This window comes from Rhea pennata, chromosome 3 (genome assembly GCF_028389875.1).
Source record: "Rhea pennata isolate bPtePen1 chromosome 3, bPtePen1.pri, whole genome shotgun sequence".
NCBI lineage: Eukaryota > Metazoa > Chordata > Aves > Rheiformes > Rheidae > Rhea > Rhea pennata.
Window position 1 is genome coordinate 32,742,435 of NC_084665.1, and position 17,581 is coordinate 32,760,015.

Genomic DNA, 17,581 nt, shown 5'->3' on the forward strand with positions numbered 1-17,581 from the left:
GATTCTTTCAACTATCTTTTATAGCACTGTTTTTAGGTATTCTTGTAACCTTTTAATAAAGATGCCTAATCACTCTCTGAACCTTATTCTTGCCTCTAAAACCATTTGGTGGTAAAGAAAGTCATAGCCTAATTAAGTATATAAGTATATTCTTGAAAAATTCAGAGATGGTGTTCTAAAAATTGCATTAAAATGTCCCATTGTTCTTGTATCATAACAGGGAAAGAACAGACTTCATTAAAAGTTTTTCCAGGATATCCTTTCATTGTATCTTCTGTTACCCTCTTATTTAAGATAAGGAATAACAGCCTCTTCAGTTCTCCGGAGTGTTTTTACACTCTGGTAACACAGTATTATAACCATTCCAAGTCCCCTTCATACCGAGCGTTCTAGCAACTACGTTCCGAAAACTGCATGAGGGAGGAATGGAGAGAGTTGTTTTTTAATTAGAAGTTTTTCATCAATAAAATATGAATTTTAGCCTGTTTGCCCTAACTATTATTTTCAAATAGCAGCAATAGAGTATAACATCAACGTTTCATTTTAATTGCATAAAACCAGCATTAATAAAATGTATCAGGCCTGTAAGTATACCGAGGGCATTTTTCTTTAACTATCTTTGTTATATACAAGGGGGGAAAATGAATCTACAGGTCCACACTAAATGAAAAGGACATGGTTAAAATTGCAAGGAAGAGGCAGAAGAATGTGTGGGCAAGGGTCAGGAATCTTTAAAAAGTCTTTTTGAAAATAAACAACAGATGCCAAAAGGAAAGCAGAATGGCTGCTGATGTTCTTGAATTTGAAACAGCGTCTCAAAAAACAACTTTTATTCCTCACTTGATGTGCAGAAAGAGTCCGAAGTAGAACAGTCCTTTGAACCTCAGAGCACTCTCTGGAGTCTGAATCTTAGTAGCCATATTTTTCATTCAGGTGAGTCTTGCCATCACCACTTTGACCTAATGAACAAAAAGGAAAAAGTTGTACGTATTTTTTTCTCTAAGATCAATTTGTAGCAGAGATGGGCACAAAGAAGATAACAACGTTTTCATTTAAACTTTCAAGTGCATTCCCTTCCCTCTTCTTCTAGTGCGCTCATTACACTAGCTTAGAAAGGAAATAAGCTTATTAGCAGGCTCACACAGGAAATGGAGCTCCCTTTTACGGGCTTGGCCCTTCCAGATCATACCTTCTCTAAGTTACTGAATCAGGTATTTTGTTCCATTTGATTCATTTGCCATGGAAGTGCATTTTTTTCCTTAAAGGAAGATTCACCATATAGTTTTCTTTAGTGAAATTTATACTCAGTTTTCTTATTCCCTCTGGAGCCTGCCAATGTTTTAAGCCCACAACAGCCTTATTAAAAATGACTGACTGTCACTAATCTACCAAATGAAGGTTAATCTTTGAACTTACTAGGAAACCTATAAGCACGATCCAGGATGTCATCAAAGCAACTGAGCATTCATTACATTGTTTACAATAACTACACTTAAATAGAAACACTTCAGAACTGAAATTAAAAAAATAGTTCATTTTAACATATATTGGATGTACTCACCAGTTATTCCATACCTCCTACAAAGAGTTAACAAGACCTCTCTCCAAAACACATGATAAATTTTGTAATCCAATGATTTTTGAAAAAATCTACAGAAATTTTTTAGGTTCCAGTCTTCGACAAAAACTGAGAATGCTAAGATTGCTGAAGGATTTATCTCTAGTAAAGTTTTAAGTTTCTCTTTAAACTAGATCACTGTATTGCTACATGTGAAAGGAGGCACCAGAAAGATGAATTCAGTATCTCTGGAGTTAAACATATGCTGTAACACAGAGGTGCAATCAGAGAAACCGTGGACATAGCTAAGTACCAGGAGTAAAGAAACTGTGCTACAGACTGTACAAAGTCACTTGGGATCCCTTTAAGTACTTATTTGTCTAATGTGAGTGTCTCTATGCATAAATTGCATCCTTACTGGCTACGTATACGGAACCTCTTCTTAGGAAAGTCCTGTCACATTGAAGGCTAAAGAATGGATTGAGCTCTCTGAAGTGTTAGAAAACAGAAAAACAAACTTAAGGTGCATCTGACCATTCACTCAGCAAGACCAAGCTACCATATAAATACTCAGCATTTCACTGCAAGACTTGCATTGCCATACAATGAATAAATGTGGGGCATAACAAGCCAGAAAACAATAGGTCTAGGTAAAGTATTTGTGGATTTTTTTCTTTTTTTCCTCTACATTACAAGGAAACCCTGACTACCTGTTAGATAGATTCTTGAGCTATAGGAATAAAAAACCCTTAAGCGGTTAATACCTGCAGGAGGAATCCATATGCAGTAGTCTGGGTCATCATCTGGATATTGTGAGGAAAAAAATGTTGGTTGGACCTGCAAAAGGAGAAAAGATGTTCAAGGTGATGCACTCTGGCTGTGTCATAGCTGCATAAATCTCTTCAATCTAGTTCATTCCCAATAAGTCACAGAATCATAGAAATGTTGGTTGGGTGGGACATCTGGAGGTCATTTAGGCCCACTTCCTGCTCAAAACAGGACCAGGTCAGTATCAGGTCACTGTAGCCTTGATATAGAAGAGCTGGGCAGACTATTTCAGGGAGAATAAATTAATGTAACACTCAACAGTTTTACTGAATAACGTAAGAGTATTTGACATCTTCTGTTTCAATGAAAACTTTTGCCTTCCTCCCTCCAATTCCACTTCTGGATTGCTCAACCTTATCGCTCTAATGTTATGGTAGTGCCACTCAATATTGAATTTCTTTACACAGGATAAAACTTCAGAGCAGAAGTCTTAAAAAAGTGCTTTAGTCATTTTAAGGCACAATCCAACTGAAAACTTTGGGTTTGAAGTCATTTTCAAATTGAAATATATAAGAATTCAACTATTAAGTAAGGGTAACTTAGTTTTTCAAAAAAATTCTGGTCTCATTGGCATCACTGATTCACTGCAATTTAAGTACTGACAATGCAATGCATTTTTGTCCCAAGATTTTTCAGTTTTGCTACATCAGCATCATTTTCTCAACAGGTTTTGTTTTCAACATCTGCATATAAGTAATAATTAAAAACCCCATACAACTGTAGAGTAAAACCTTGCTAACAGCTCAGAATGTACCCATGTTACTCAGTACAGATTTGTCTTAAGTAGATAGTCAAAGCAATTTTTCATTCCCTCGGAATCTATCCTTCCCCAAATTATCCTCTAAAAGAATTCTTCCGGAAGATTAGTTTTCTGGAAAACATTGTACTGTGAAGTTCAACAGTTTTTAAATATGGTTTGTGAATAGTCACTTAAAATAACAATGTTGTTTTTCCAGTTTTATATGATTTGAAGTTATTTCTCAAACATTAAAACATTGCCCCCCAAAACAACACCCTTCCCCCACAACATGCTGACTTCTGATTGGCATTTTCCATGCTATGTCTGAGCCCAAATGCAGAGACAGCATGTGGGAAAAAGTGATTTGTAATAGGAGACAGAATACAGCTAAGCCACCTGGCATTTGGAAAATGCTCAGCGTTAGAATTCTTGGAGAAAGTTCTGTGCCGCTGAAAGGTGCTGACTTGACTGCCTCAGTGTGAGAAGCTGCCTTGTTCTCCCACATTCATAGAAACATTAAATCTTGGGCTGAAGCAGTAGAAATTTACTCCTGCTTCCTTTATCAACACGCTTTAGGTCAGCAATAAGGGACCATTGCAAGGGCTGCGCCTATCCTCTTTTTGGGTCCTTTGCCAAGACTAACAACAAAGCAGGCAGTTAACACGCATAGCTGCCAGAGAGTTAAGTTTCTTTAAAAGACGGTGCAGTGCATATGAAGAGTGCACCTATCAATTTTAAGTCCTAAAATTAGATGGCCACCACAAAAAAATTGTCACGATGGTCAGAACTTACGGCCCACTTAGTGTAATAATCTTCTTTGATAGCAGGCAACATAAGAGACTGAAGTACTCCAAAGCGAAGTACCTCACAATAATCAATTAGGCTAAGAGTACGGTATCAGAGTAGTTTCTTCCTACCTCCAGAAAACCAGTAATTGCCTGCTGCCCTCTCATCCCCTAAATGTGAAAGGCATATGAAAATCTTATGCACAGGAGGAATATTATCTGGTACATCCATGAAATCTAATAATAATTGGGTTTCCCAAAGACAACAATTTTATATACTTGTCTATTTCCTCATCTTCCAGAAGGGTGAAGTTTGATAATGGTAATACAGAGAAGCTACAACTTTAGTTCTTCACCAGTCCAGTCTCTTCTGTGTTAGCCAATGTTTGTTTCCCAACCTACTCTCCAAGCAAAGTTTTGCAGTGCCATCGGTGTAGCCCAGAAAGCATTTGTGTTCTAAAGAATATTTGATACAGGAAAATACATGATTTGCAGAGGTTTAATACCAGCACTGCCAAGTGAAAAGTTGGAAAAATAAGTTTGACTGAACTGAGAGCCTCTATTGTTTTATGATGCCTTGTATGGAAACCTCTGTCATGTCTGAAATGCTGTGCTTTACCTTCTCATTGGAAGCTCAAAAAGCTGTGTCTCAAGGTGATGAGTGATTCTGCATTTGGGTCTTATAGAGCAGAAAAGCACTACCGTAACCAAGTCACACTAGATCAAATTGTTAGTCTGTTTCATTAATAAGGAATCTACTAAATGATACCATGACTCCTGCAGCTTAAGAGTTTCAAGGAATCATAACTGACCTTACTTGAGCTGTTTTTCTTAACTCTCTCAGATGTTTCTTCAGGTTCCTTACATGCTGTCTCAGATGCTGAGAAGAAAGAAGATGTGTTTTTACCACACAGCATAAATGACCAATTCTATCAGAAACAGACTTGTAGAAAGTTCACAAAGATGGATATGTCAAAAAGGAAATTCAACAAAGCTTACTGCAACAAAATTCACATTTAAGTCTGTTGAACATCCTGTTATTTTTCTTTTCCTTTCACGCTTTTTTTAAATAAAGAATCTCAAAGCAGCTGATGACTATGTTCAAGTTTTCCATGTTGTAGTTTTCATAGTTGAAGTGACTTATCCTCATCAGACACTTAGTACCGCCCAAGCAAAACAATCCTTCTGAATTTCTAGATTCTTGCTTTATGCTCTAGATTAGGCTTAGTTTCCCTCTACTGACAGAGGTCAATAGCTCCTTTAGGTAGTATCTGAATCCATATACTCCTGCAACTAGTCTAAATTTGCACTGCTCACCTGGAGATTTCTCTTGTGAGGGTCCCATCTGAGACTTATTCCTCAGTATCTTTGGCTCAGGCAGGAAGTGAACTCCTGTAAAACAAAAGATAAACAGCTAGGTGAATACTCTCCAGTAACTTTGATGAGTAGAACCCCTGAAACAGAGTACAAAAGAGAACATTAGCTACATTCACCTCAAGAAGTAATTTTCACTTAGAAGGCCTCCAAATTATTTCATCTGTCAAGTCCATCACAATACCGTATTAAAAGCTTGTAACTAGTTAAAACATACTTTTAAACTTGGCCAGCATTAAGAAAAAAGAAGAACCTAGAATTAGGTTTCTGTCAAACACATAATGTCACTGAGACACACTATTCCTAAGTTTCCACATATACCACATTGATATGTAAAAGGCTGAATTACAGGTAAGCTGTACAATAAAAATACTTCTCCCTTGCAACTTTCAGTGTGGTTTTTCCTCCTTAAAAAATTGATCTGAAGCTTTATATAGACATTTGCTTTCTAATTAAGTCACTTTCCCTGCCAACAACACATTGTTATCATATGGCTGCTCAATCTAATGTAAGCAGGGCTCACATAGGACCTTTCCTGATCTTTCGGGAGATTTCTTCTGTTTCACCAAAATCATAGGAAACAGACTGCTACGCAGAGTTCTGACATTGACTAGGTGAAATTCAGCCATTTCTAAGCTTTTAACACAAAAATTCTAAACTTGTGGCAAAAATCTATGGAAAAGAAATCTACGGTTATACTACTGGCAACTCTGTGACCCAAATCCTAGAAGTTTCACATAGCTATGAAAATTCAGTTACAGATTCAGTTTCACTACTAGAAAAATCAAAATCCACGATTTACCATCCTGAAAGGATTCCAGATTCTTGATCTTGCAAGGAGAACAAGTCTCTTTTCCTGTTTCTTCCTCTGCTGTCATTTTCATTTCTAGGTTTGATGCTCTGCTGCTTATTGCTTCTATTTCTTGTTCCTCTTCCATTTCCTCCTCCTCTTCTTCCTCCTCTTCCGGTCCATCATCTTTCATTTTTAACAAGCTTTCTGGGATATCTGGACGCTTGACAGGCAACTTCTGCAGGACAAAAACTTACGCATCAGTGCTAGGATAATATAGAGGTAGGTGTTACCGATGTTCATTCTTTTGGCCTGAGCTCCCCTAGACTGCATCTCTATGATCCACTGCCTTTCTGACAGACTGCACCCCAGAAGACTGGGCAAGGGCATAGAATGGCTATTGCCAGCCAAAACCCATACTACAGCTGGTCTCGGTGTCCAACTTACCCCTAGGCTTCCAGTTTTCAGCTTGAATTTGCTCCCCCCTTTCATTGCACCAAACAGAGGCAGGGTAATCTTTTTAGGCTTGCTCTCTGCTTCCAGATTGTAACTCCCACTCCTAATAAAAATCAGATACAGAGAAAAACAGTACACAAATTATCAAACAAAGCTTCTATTTACAAATGGGAAATATCTGCAAAATAACAGTGAATACAGAGAAACCCTTTAAGCCTTCAATTGCAGAATACAAGAGCAAATTGTAGGAAATGACTCCTAGGTGGCAGATACCTGCCAGGACAGGCCCATCTATCAAACATACTTCCTCCAATTAATTTACACACACATACTTACATGCATACACATATATGCATGTAACTTACATATGTATGTGTGTGTATATATATGTATACATATAACATATTAAAAAATAAAAATAAATAAAGGCACACTCAGAGGCCAAACCTCAATTTAAGTAAATTAAGTAATTAAATCTCTAATTAAGCTGCTACTAGGAAATGATGAAACCATGTATGTTCTCCTGAATTGAAGCAGTGTTGCTAGGCAGTATTTCAACAGCCACTGCAATTGACTTCCAGGTGCACTTCAGGGTGTGAGCGTAGTTTTCATTTTATACATAGTACTGTAAAATTCTCCATTTCCTTTTGGATCCAGGTTGAATAAAGAGACACTATGCTCTCAGTTCTCTTCCCCTCTCACTTCCACATTATGGGCCTGTCACTATTGTGTGCCTGCCTCAACCACAGGTGCAGCAGCAGCCAAAAGGCACTGTGGCTCCTTAAGGAGACACACCACGTAGTCTGCAAGGCAGCGCTGCCGTTGCTTTCGGAAACCTAGGATTGCACAATTGCCTATGGACAATATACAGTAGCAGTTGTTTTAGAATTTAATATTACTTACTTGAGCTTCAGCTCAGGCAGTTCTGCAGGTTTAACAAGCTTTATTAACCCTTTTAGTCTCTGTTGCTCTTTCTTCAGTTCAAAAGACCGCAAGTGAAGTTTCTTCCGTGTAACACTGTCTAAGCTGCATCCAGATTTCATTTCAGTCATGAATTCATCTAAAGAATCTTGAGCTGGTGGCTGGGACTGGACTAGGCAAGATAATGGGACAATATATACAATTATTCCTGGGGAGATTAGACTCATACTGATCAAATTCTAACTCCTAACAAGAGCCTGACAGTAAACATTCATTCACTCAGATATCAAAGCCTCTCTCTTAAAAACGAATGTTTCTTTATGAGTAAGTCAGTCTGTACTCTACATTATTCATCTTCAATATGCTGCACCACTGCATGGGTGTTACGTAATCATATCTGCAAACCTAAAAATGAATCAACACATGATTCTGCCTCCTCTCCCAGAAGACTGAGTGCACATAAGGATAATATTATCTGTTAGGAGAATCACGCAAAATTTATTTTTGCTTTGATGTTATTTTCTAATGAGAAAACACTGTTATATATTTCAAGAAAATAATGACAGACTCTGCACTCCACCCATTTTCAAATATTAATAGTTTTATGTAGTCTTAACTAATTAAAATAAAACTAAAGAAGAAAACCTAAACTTCTAATGACCAACAAAAATAAATACAGAATTCTAACATACGGATTTCAAGAGATCAGAGAAAACTCCTTTCTTGGGCTTTAATAATGCTTCAGAAGTGTTTATATTCTGTTCAATAAAAAACTAGGAGGCAAAGAAGAAAAGTTTTGTTGCGAGAATTTGAACAAGCCTTTTGACAGGCAACAATTTTATTAAATTGTATTAAAATGGGCACATCTAATATTTACTTGCATTATTATAGGCATAAATCTATACATGCACAAGAATAATTATATGACCAATGGTTTATTTTTAGTTCAGCTTTAAATAGTTAAGTAGTACATCACATTTTAAATGTGATGTACAAGTAATTGTTAAGAGTACCCATTTAAGCAATTATACATAACTATTAAAAATTTATTAAAAATTTTTGTAAGATCAGTGTTTATAGAAGGACTCCGTTAATATGAATATTTCTGATCTAGAACAAAATACAGTTTACACTTCGCAAACACATGAAAGCCACAGAAGAAACTGTTCAAAGATTTATAGAATTGATAGGCTCCATAAAGTAAGAACCAGTTTTACTACCTATCTCTACCCAAACATAAATGATGACAAAACATGTCATGTTAGAAATTCAGCTAGAAACACTCTTCTTTTTCTCTCATAAATGTGTGTGTGAACTGAGACAAAAAAAAAGTTACTGTTATTGAAAAATCTGAAACTCCCAGTAAGATGCATCTGAAGCAAATGTTTCACAACATTTAATTTAAACATTGAAGTTCACAGCTCAGGTTTCTTGTCTAGTTAGATAATTCAGAACACTTAAAGGTGCCATTCCACAGCTTGCTTCTTTAGCCACAGAACAGTGTAAGAGATCCTTCTCTGAGTGACCTTCAGTAAGTCAGATTACCTGTTTTGCAAATAGCTTTCTCTGCTTGATTCCCGCTTGAGGAATCAACAGTATCTCAGATCAGGCAGTTTTGCTTGCAGGGTTATTGTTAGCATTCAATATCTGTTGCATAAGTTTTCTGTGCTATTTAAATAAAATTAAACATTGCTGGGAAGTGAATTTATCATGTCTATTATACCCTACATTCTGGGGGGAGGGGAAGGGGGAGATAAAAGGCAATTTACTGCAACATCAAATTATCAGTATTTTTCTTCTGAACAGACAACAACAACAAAAAATATGGAGGAGCTCTATGTATTTTATTTTCATTCAGTTGCACCAGTGAATGACAGATACCAAATTAGTTCTGAAAACAGACCAGGTTAGATCAGTAGTCAGTTCTGAAGAACTCCAGAGAACAATTTTTAAAATTTTTGCAGAGATCTTTCTGACAACTACTTAAAATTCTCCAAATGCTAAGTAAAAGATGTTGCAATTTGGCTTGTTATTCACTCACTGATCTCTCTACACACTTGCCCTTTGGCTACAAATAATCATTCAGAGCAGAGCAAAGTGTTTTAAGGTTTCAGAACTTTATGTAATGCAGCAATTTCGCCAGCCAACTCAAGACAACAGTAAGAATCACCGAGGATCAGTATGAATGCTCCTGAATTACAGCTGTAACCCACATCTATGATTAACCTGAGATACCCAAAGAAATCAGACAAAACCAGCATGCGCATGTGCACATATGCACACAAATGGATGATACAATACCTGCTGTTTTATTCTGGCCCAGTTTTTGGAAATTCCCATTCAATACTGAATCACTGTATTGTAATATCTTGAAGACTGCTGAGCCCACTAGTAAATGCTGAGATTGCAATCTTTCCCAGGCTCTAAACTAGCTGCATAACTAGTTACAACTTACCAAACCGTGATAAAGTATTAGACTTCTATTAGCAGTATAAAATTCTGATGAATGACTTGGTTCTTCCTTCTGCTAGTCCCTATTACAATATGATTTAATGGTCTTGTTGAGAAACAGTACCAGCATAAACAAATGCTTTATAAACACATGAGCGCTTGGAATTGTACATCTCAGTCAATATAAAGCATTAGCTTTTCCTGCTAATTAATTATGAACCACTTATCAGTCAAATCAGGAACAATTCCTTCAGTGATGGTGAACCATCCTATCAGAATGCTCAGTGGATAAGTAAGGTTTTCTGAACAGTGATCTGGTATAATGAATCATCAACAAAAACGTTGATCCAAACGAGTTTTGGCATGGGGCTGAATTACTAGGAAGAAACGTACCCGTATAATGCACACAAGAGAGCACAGCTGTCAGATTGCTGCTAGGCTTCTTAGAGAGAAGCCCTACTGACAAACTGACTTTGTCGCCTTTATTATTGCCAACTCCCTTAAAAAGCTTCTTGTATGAAGAATTAACTTAAATGTATTTCCTTTATGGCTTCCTTCTACCCCTCCAAGACATCAATAATATAAGGCAACATGCAGCTCTTTCTGTAGCATACCTTAAAACTTGTCACTACCAGATATATACATATACTTGAATGGGTTCTGAACTCTATTCTATTATTCTCAAACTTTCAATTCCCTTTTTTTTTTTTTTTTTTTTTTTAAGGGGATGGGGGGTTTGGAAACAGAGAAGGGAGGGGAATATCAAATTTTTTTTCCCTTTAATCCTTGATGCATTCTCATGTAACACTTCTATGCTAGAAAATGGAGATGTCTGCTGCCTTTTCATGTCAGTATTAAGATCCTGTGATGAGAAGCAACCTTAGAACTAAAAAGGAGCACCACGAGAGCACCAAATTTCCTGCTGGAAGAGAGACTTGACAATATTTCTTCAGCCCAGGCAGATGTCTGTAACAAACCCCTCACTGCAGAGCTAAAGGACAAATGTCTTCTCCCTCCCACCTCATCAATACAGTGCATCAGAACATGCCCCTGACATCATCTAAGCTGAGTAAGGGTACAGAAGAGCTGCTAGAAGCAAATGGAAAGAGTACTCTTCTTACTCTAATATTTCAGTTCTAATAAACATTATGATTATGCTAACCAAAGAAGGGTGGATGAAAGCATTCAAGTGACTATCCTTTTGGTCACCTTTATGAAACAGAAAAGGAACAATGCTAGAAACTGAATGGCACCCTCGTAAGTTAGCAAGTTCACTGAATGAGGTGAGGACTAAGTATCAACTACTTTAACTACGTTTCTCTTTTCCCATCTTTCTTTTTTAAGGTGCATCTGCAATGAAGGAAATGAAATAAAAGATACCGTTTTTATTCCATCAATTGTTTGCTCTCCCCTTATAAATGGTTTTGGAGGGAATGAAAAAAAAAAACACAGCTTTTTCAAATTGCACTGTTTTAACTAAAATGGACAGACAAATGAAAATAAGTATTCAGCTCCTGTTAAGCTCCAGGAGCTTGTACACTCTCCTCCTTAACTTTGATGCTGTATGCTTTTGGAAAAACTTGCATTCATTAGCAAGTGACTATATACACAGTACATACACTCTTCATCCAATACATAGCATTACATATCCTCCTCAGCTAATTCCGCGACCCGCAAATCTTCCTATCTCTTTGAGAAAAAGGGACACTAAAAAGATGCATTTTAGACAGATATCCATAAAATATATTTTCACCTCTCTAGTCTTCTTTCTGAAAAGCACTGCAATCAAAGAGGCTTCATGCCTTACCTTTCCCTGAAGCCTTCAGCCTCTCTGTTATCTCAGAAAGTTCATTTTCAGCTTCATTTAATTTTGTGACCTATGAAAGAACCACATGCTTAGAAGATCTTTTTATCTTCTTTAAAATTCCTTTTTAAGATATCCACAATATTCTACCTTATTATCTCAATTTTCCTATTTCTGATCTTTGACTAGAAGTTTCTAGGCTTAAAAAATACTGGCTAGATTTTTCCTAAGCAATTTATCAGACCTTTCACATAATGAGCACATACTTTTCTTCCTAAAGCACAAAAATAAGCATAATGCTTCCGTAGCTATGTTAGACCACCATTCTGTTTTCCACTCCCCACCCCCACCCTCAAAACCTTCTTCCATACCCTACTGTCAGTGTAGGGCTCTTAGCTATCTAGCCTCAGTCAATCCAGGCTACTGCTTATTTGGAGCAGGGTGAGATCCTTCTTTGAGATGTGCTTTGCACACTTCAAAGCTTGCAATTATTTTCTGATGCTTTAAAACAGTTCTAAAAGGATCTTGTTCTGGTACTCAATTCATCCACTGCTGTGATCCATCAAGCAGAAGATCATACTACACAGGCAAAAAACAAGGTAGTATGCTTCCACCATAATAAAGTGACCTTTTCAGATATTTGACAGGCACTCTCCACAAAGCAAAAAGCACTTTTCAGAGTTGCAAAGTTCTCCTGCCTCCCCTTGTTTATGTCAAGTTAAGGCTTGCATCTGGTGACAAAACTTCAAGGACTGAAATCTTCTTTTCCAAAGAGGCAATACAAGCAGCTGTAGGCTACTTTTTTTACATGATGACTCAGTTCTAAGCAATGACAGCTCTTGGTAACATGTTAGTTCATTCTCTATGGCCAGTCATCCTCTTTGCTTAAGGTAATGGATGCGTGTCAATTAGCAGCAGTTAGAATGATAGTTTCTGTGAGGTGAACACTAAATGGAAATAACAAACCACTTTTTTTTTTTTTTTTTTAAATGAGTCTACAGTTTCTTCTACATCTTTTTCCTTCTCAAAAGCTTCAAGTTTCTAATTCTGTAATCACCAAACCTAATCTGATTCAATTCTAACTTGGCCAATTGATAACTGAAGATTTGAAATGGTTAGCTAGAGTACAGGCTAATGAAAGAAGAGCTTTCCTTCTTAGCAATAATACGCACATGAGAGAAAACATCTGACATGTCATAATAATTCTTACCAGGGTGTCATAAGTATCTGGTTTTTCTTCTATTTTACCAGCTTTTTTCATTCTGTTGAATCGCTTCTTTTCTACAGCACCAGTTCGATCAAGGAAGGTGTCATCATCACTATCATAAAAATCCTCATCTTCCCAGTTCTTTGATTTCCTTTTGCGAGATACTGGGAAAGGTGAGTAGGAATGTAAGGAATAAAGTGATTACAGACCATTGAGCAATAAAACAGTTCGAGATAGCAATCTCAGATCACTAGTTTAGGCCTTCAAGGACTATCAAAGTATTTGACTAGTTAATCACCTGCTTCTTGCCGCAGTACTCCTCTAGCATCCAGTAGTCTGCAAGCTTCCAGTGCACACTGTATCATTGCTTCTTTTTTCTTTCCTGTATGGAGAGCCTCTGCCACCAGCTGCTTCCCTGATGCATCATCCACAGGCAATCTGTTCAGTTCAAAGATTTGGAAAACAGCTCCAGTATGAACAGCTTTTCAAAGATACTACTCAGATACTGTATTGTTACACTGACATCATTCTTTCTGTCTCACTCTAGCCTCTTTTTCCAGGTTAAGTATTCTCACCTTTCATTTCAGAGTACTAATCAAAACATAAGCACAGATTTCCCAAAACATGCAAGCAAATTTTCATTCCACTGGCCTGAACAGTAAGTCTTCCTGTATCATCCATTTCCAAATCACTCCTCTAAAAATGCTGCAATAGGTCAAACTTCAATCCCTGAATTATTTTAAGTACCAAAATTTTAAGCAATTTTTTTTTAAAGCAGTACAGCCATTACACAGAGATATATTTATCTGATTTGATTCCTACCTTACATCTTTTATCTAATGATAGGATGATGTTAGTGGCCTCTTGCAGGAACAGATCAAAACTTGCCTTATACTACCTAAGAACAGGAATTGAGTACACAGTAGAATAAAAACTCTGTCTTTGTTTCTCTCCCTCTCTCTGAGGGAACCTTCTCTCTTGCTTTTCTGTTTTCATCTCTACGGAATATCAAATGCTGACGTACAAGAAATGCAGACATTGAAACAGGCAGCGATCCTCAGCCTCCTTATTCGGTATCAGGGCTTAGGCCTAATTCCAACTGGCCTCTTTGGCAAGTTAGACAGCCTAATAACATCTTCAGATTCTGCTTGTGAGTTCAGCAAAGCTGGCCTCTATGTATATAATATTAATGAAGGTAAACGTACTTGACTCTGCATAGCCAGCTATTGTGCCCACGATCATCATATTCATATTCTAGCTCTTCTCCTAGAGAGGAAATGAGAGAAAGTTATTGTTGTTATCTAAATTGTAATAAGCAGGAACAAGTTTTAGAGCAAACAAGATCATTATTGTTAAACAAATGATATGAGAAAATGAGATGCCTGTACCAAGGGAGTGAATTTGCTTCTTCTTCTTCTCTCTCTCTATTTTGTAAGCAAAATGATCTTCAGATGATATTATGCTCATTTTGTTATTTTTCCACAATCAACGCTTTTTCAGCTTTGAAATATTCTCTCACCTTTAAAGTGACTTGTTCAGAAACATGCAGGTCATCGAAATGACAACCCTGCATCTGCATGCATTAAAGTAAGCCTTACTGAAGCAATAACAGTTTACAATCTGGATTCACAAACATGGTTTATATAGAAGATAAATTTATTTTTCACATTAGCTAATATCCAAGTCATATGCAAGCTTCACTAGCACCCACTGAAAGTTTAAACCAATTCATTACTGCTATTTGCCTTTCAATACTTTTCATTTCTGTCTCGCAATCATAGCCATTTCCAAACAGAACAGTCTGGAATTCCATTGTTCTGCATTTCTTAAATATGGCTTCAAAAGATGAAGGTGGTTAGAACGCAAAGTGCTCTTTGCAACCTCCCATTTAAAAAGTAGGAACTCAGCTCTACAACAGTGAGTTAAGGGGTGGGAGGAGGAAGCTAATGTTACAGAAAAGTTTTAGCTTCCACACTTCAAGTCATAAAGAAAAACAAGAACACAAACTCCAGACTTTCCTGAATGGATGAGAAACAAACAAACAAATATGTACCTTCTCTGTCAAAAAAGCCCTGTAAGGCCTTCCTAGGATCTTTCATATAGAAGGCATCTTGTACCTCCTGAAATTCAATAGCGATAGGGTTTTCTTCAGTTTCATCCTCCTCAGCATCCTCCCCTGGAAGAAGACATACAAAATGCAAACAAAATAGGAAAAAAAAAAAAATTGGAAAGAGGATAGCAGCATATTTCAACTTTTATTAGATTGAAAGAAATTCCAGCTACGCCATTCCAGAGTAAAATTCCTTAATGTGAATATTGTTTCTGCATCCAATCAATCCATTCATTTTCTCATTAATTATTCCATAAGATATAAATTTTGCAGATGAATTTCACCGTAATTTCACTGCTTCAGAGGTTTTATGAGTTTATGCATTTCTGTTCAGAAGAGCAGCTTATTTTGTACTCAAAAGCTTGTTAATTATGGTTTACCTAACACTTTAAGATGAGGACTTCCCCTTAAAAAATTAAAGTCAGTTGTATTGTATAACAGTCTCAAGCTACTAAAGTCTACCTTCTAGGGGAAAATGTGCCCATTACAGACACACAACATACAGCATAAATCTCAACTCTTAGTTTCCTCTCCTTTTTGAGTTGTAGCAATATTACCTTCTTCCTGATTTTAAGAGAAGTTCTAGCATAGTTCTTGTCTGATATAAGTTTGCCTACTTTCAAAAGGAAAAGGTCTACTAAAAGCCTCCACTGGATTTGGACATCACGCATTCAGGTGGAATTCCAACTCCATCATTCACGAAGGCTTGGTTTAAAAATAAAACAAAAACAACAACAACAACAAACACTTTCAAGGCACATCAGCACATTTATATAGAGATGCTCTGTCACTTACCCATTCCCCACGAGCAGCTCATATCACTGCTCTGACTGCTCTCATTTCTCTTCTCTTCTTTCTCATCTTCCTCGTCAGAGTCCTCCCCCAACATTGTCTTTTCTAATTTTGCTTGCTGCTGCTTGCGCAGTGCCTTCAGCTGAGTTACAGTTAGTTCTGACTCAGACTCCTGGTCCTCTTCAGGTCCCTAAGAAATGCAAGCCATAATCTTCACAAAGTGTTTTAAAAATTAAATGAAGCATTTTTTCCAGACATGCAAGTTAACTACAATAACACAAATCATTATAGTGCCTTTCACATTAGGCTATTTGTCAAGGTTTGCAGCTCCCTGGTACATTCATTTTAACACTCCATCCAAAGGGGAGAAAAAAGAAATACACATTACTGTGTACTAGGTGTATCAGTAGGCAGGTCGATCTGAAGCGTGGCTGTTTTTTAAGGCAGAATGCAAAGACTTCCACAGATCTGTTTCCTGTGCTACACGTAAGGAGCTAAATGGAATGAGCGTCTAAAACCTGTTCAGTGCCTGTAGGGTGCTCTGAGCACTTTCCAAGCTCCTATTGGGAAAAACTCTCCCCGATCACGGAGGAACACCACCGCTTTGCTTCCCGGGCGTACCGCACTGCTGAACAGCGTCTCCTTCGGAAGCGTCGACGCGCTGAGGCCTCCCGGTGCCTCCGCAGAGGTGGCCGTGCCCGTTCCCACATGGAGCGCCCGGCGAGGCCGGGGGGCGCAGCGGGGGGACCCCAGCCCTCCTCCCCCGGCGGCAGGTGCCTCCTTGGCCCCGGGGCTTAGGGGCTGCGTTACCCCCACCCCCGCCGGGCCCTCTCCCGCCGCGGGCCCCCGCGCACCTGCAGGAGGAAGAGGCGGGAGCTGCCGCCGAAGCGCAGCCCGTGGCCCACCCGGATGCGGCAGTAGGTGCGCGGCGGCACCCGCGCCTTGTTGAGGAAGGTGCCGTGCGTGCTGCCCAGGTCGTACACGTAGAAGCCGGCGGCGGCGGCGTCCTCGGCGGCGCCGCCGCGGTACTGCAGCACGGCGTGGTGCCGCGACACCGACGGGTGCTCCAGGGCCACGGCGCAGCCGGGCAGCCGCCCCACCAGGAACCAGCTGCCGCCCTCCAGCCGCACCGAGCCCCGCGCCACGCCGCCCTTCAGCACCTCCAGCGCGTACCCGGCGCCGCCCGGCGGCCGGCTCCCCCACGCCGGCTCCTCGTAGCGCGGCGCCGGCGCTGCCGCCCCCGCCGCCGGCCGCGGCGGGCCGGGCCCCGGCGCGCCGCCCTCGGGGCCGCGCGGCGCCGGCGCCGGCAGCTCCGGGCGCTTGAAGGCGGCGGCGGGCTGAGAGCCGCCGCCCGCCGGCCCCAGCTCCATCTCCGTCTCCGCGGCCTCCGCCATCTTCCCCGGTGCGGCGTCAAATAGAGCCCGCCGGGGCCGAGCACCGCGGTCGTGCCGTGCCGTGCCGTGCCGTGCCGTGCCGTGCCGTGCCGTGCCGTGCCGTGCCGTGCCGTGCCGTGCCGTGCGCTGGGGCGCGGGGACGCCTGGCCGGCGGAGCCCCGTGTGCTGCGGGGCGGCAGGGGCAGCCGCGGCCGGGGGCGCGTCCCGCCCTGCCCTGCCGCGCCGAGCAGCGTCGGCTCCGGGGGGGCCGCTTCCAGCGCCGGACCAGGGCCCACTTCCGCCCCGGCGGCGGCCCGGCCCCGCTGCTGCCGCTGCCGCGGTGCCAGGCCCCGGCCCGGCGCTGCGCCGCTCCGCTCCGCTCGCCTCTTGCCC

At 40.0% G+C, this 17,581-nt stretch overlaps 1 protein-coding gene across 1 annotated transcript; it reads right to left on the reverse strand.

Moving 5' to 3' along the window:
* Nucleotides 1-525: 525 nt before the first annotated feature.
* On the reverse strand, nucleotides 526-17,221 carry SLC4A1AP (solute carrier family 4 member 1 adaptor protein). Its single transcript, XM_062571952.1, has 14 exons — nucleotides 16,670-17,221; nucleotides 15,819-16,005; nucleotides 14,967-15,089; nucleotides 14,119-14,179; nucleotides 13,212-13,351; nucleotides 12,917-13,077; nucleotides 11,710-11,779; nucleotides 7,434-7,623; nucleotides 6,522-6,633; nucleotides 6,087-6,312; nucleotides 5,228-5,302; nucleotides 4,723-4,790; nucleotides 2,323-2,395; nucleotides 526-959 (listed from the first exon to the last, which is right to left on the reverse strand). The coding sequence occupies exons 1-14, from the start codon at nucleotides 17,207-17,209 to the stop codon at nucleotides 910-912; spliced, it is 2,076 nt and encodes a 691-aa protein (XP_062427936.1). The 5' UTR covers nucleotides 17,210-17,221; the 3' UTR covers nucleotides 526-909.
* Between the last annotated feature and the right edge of the window lie 360 nt (nucleotides 17,222-17,581).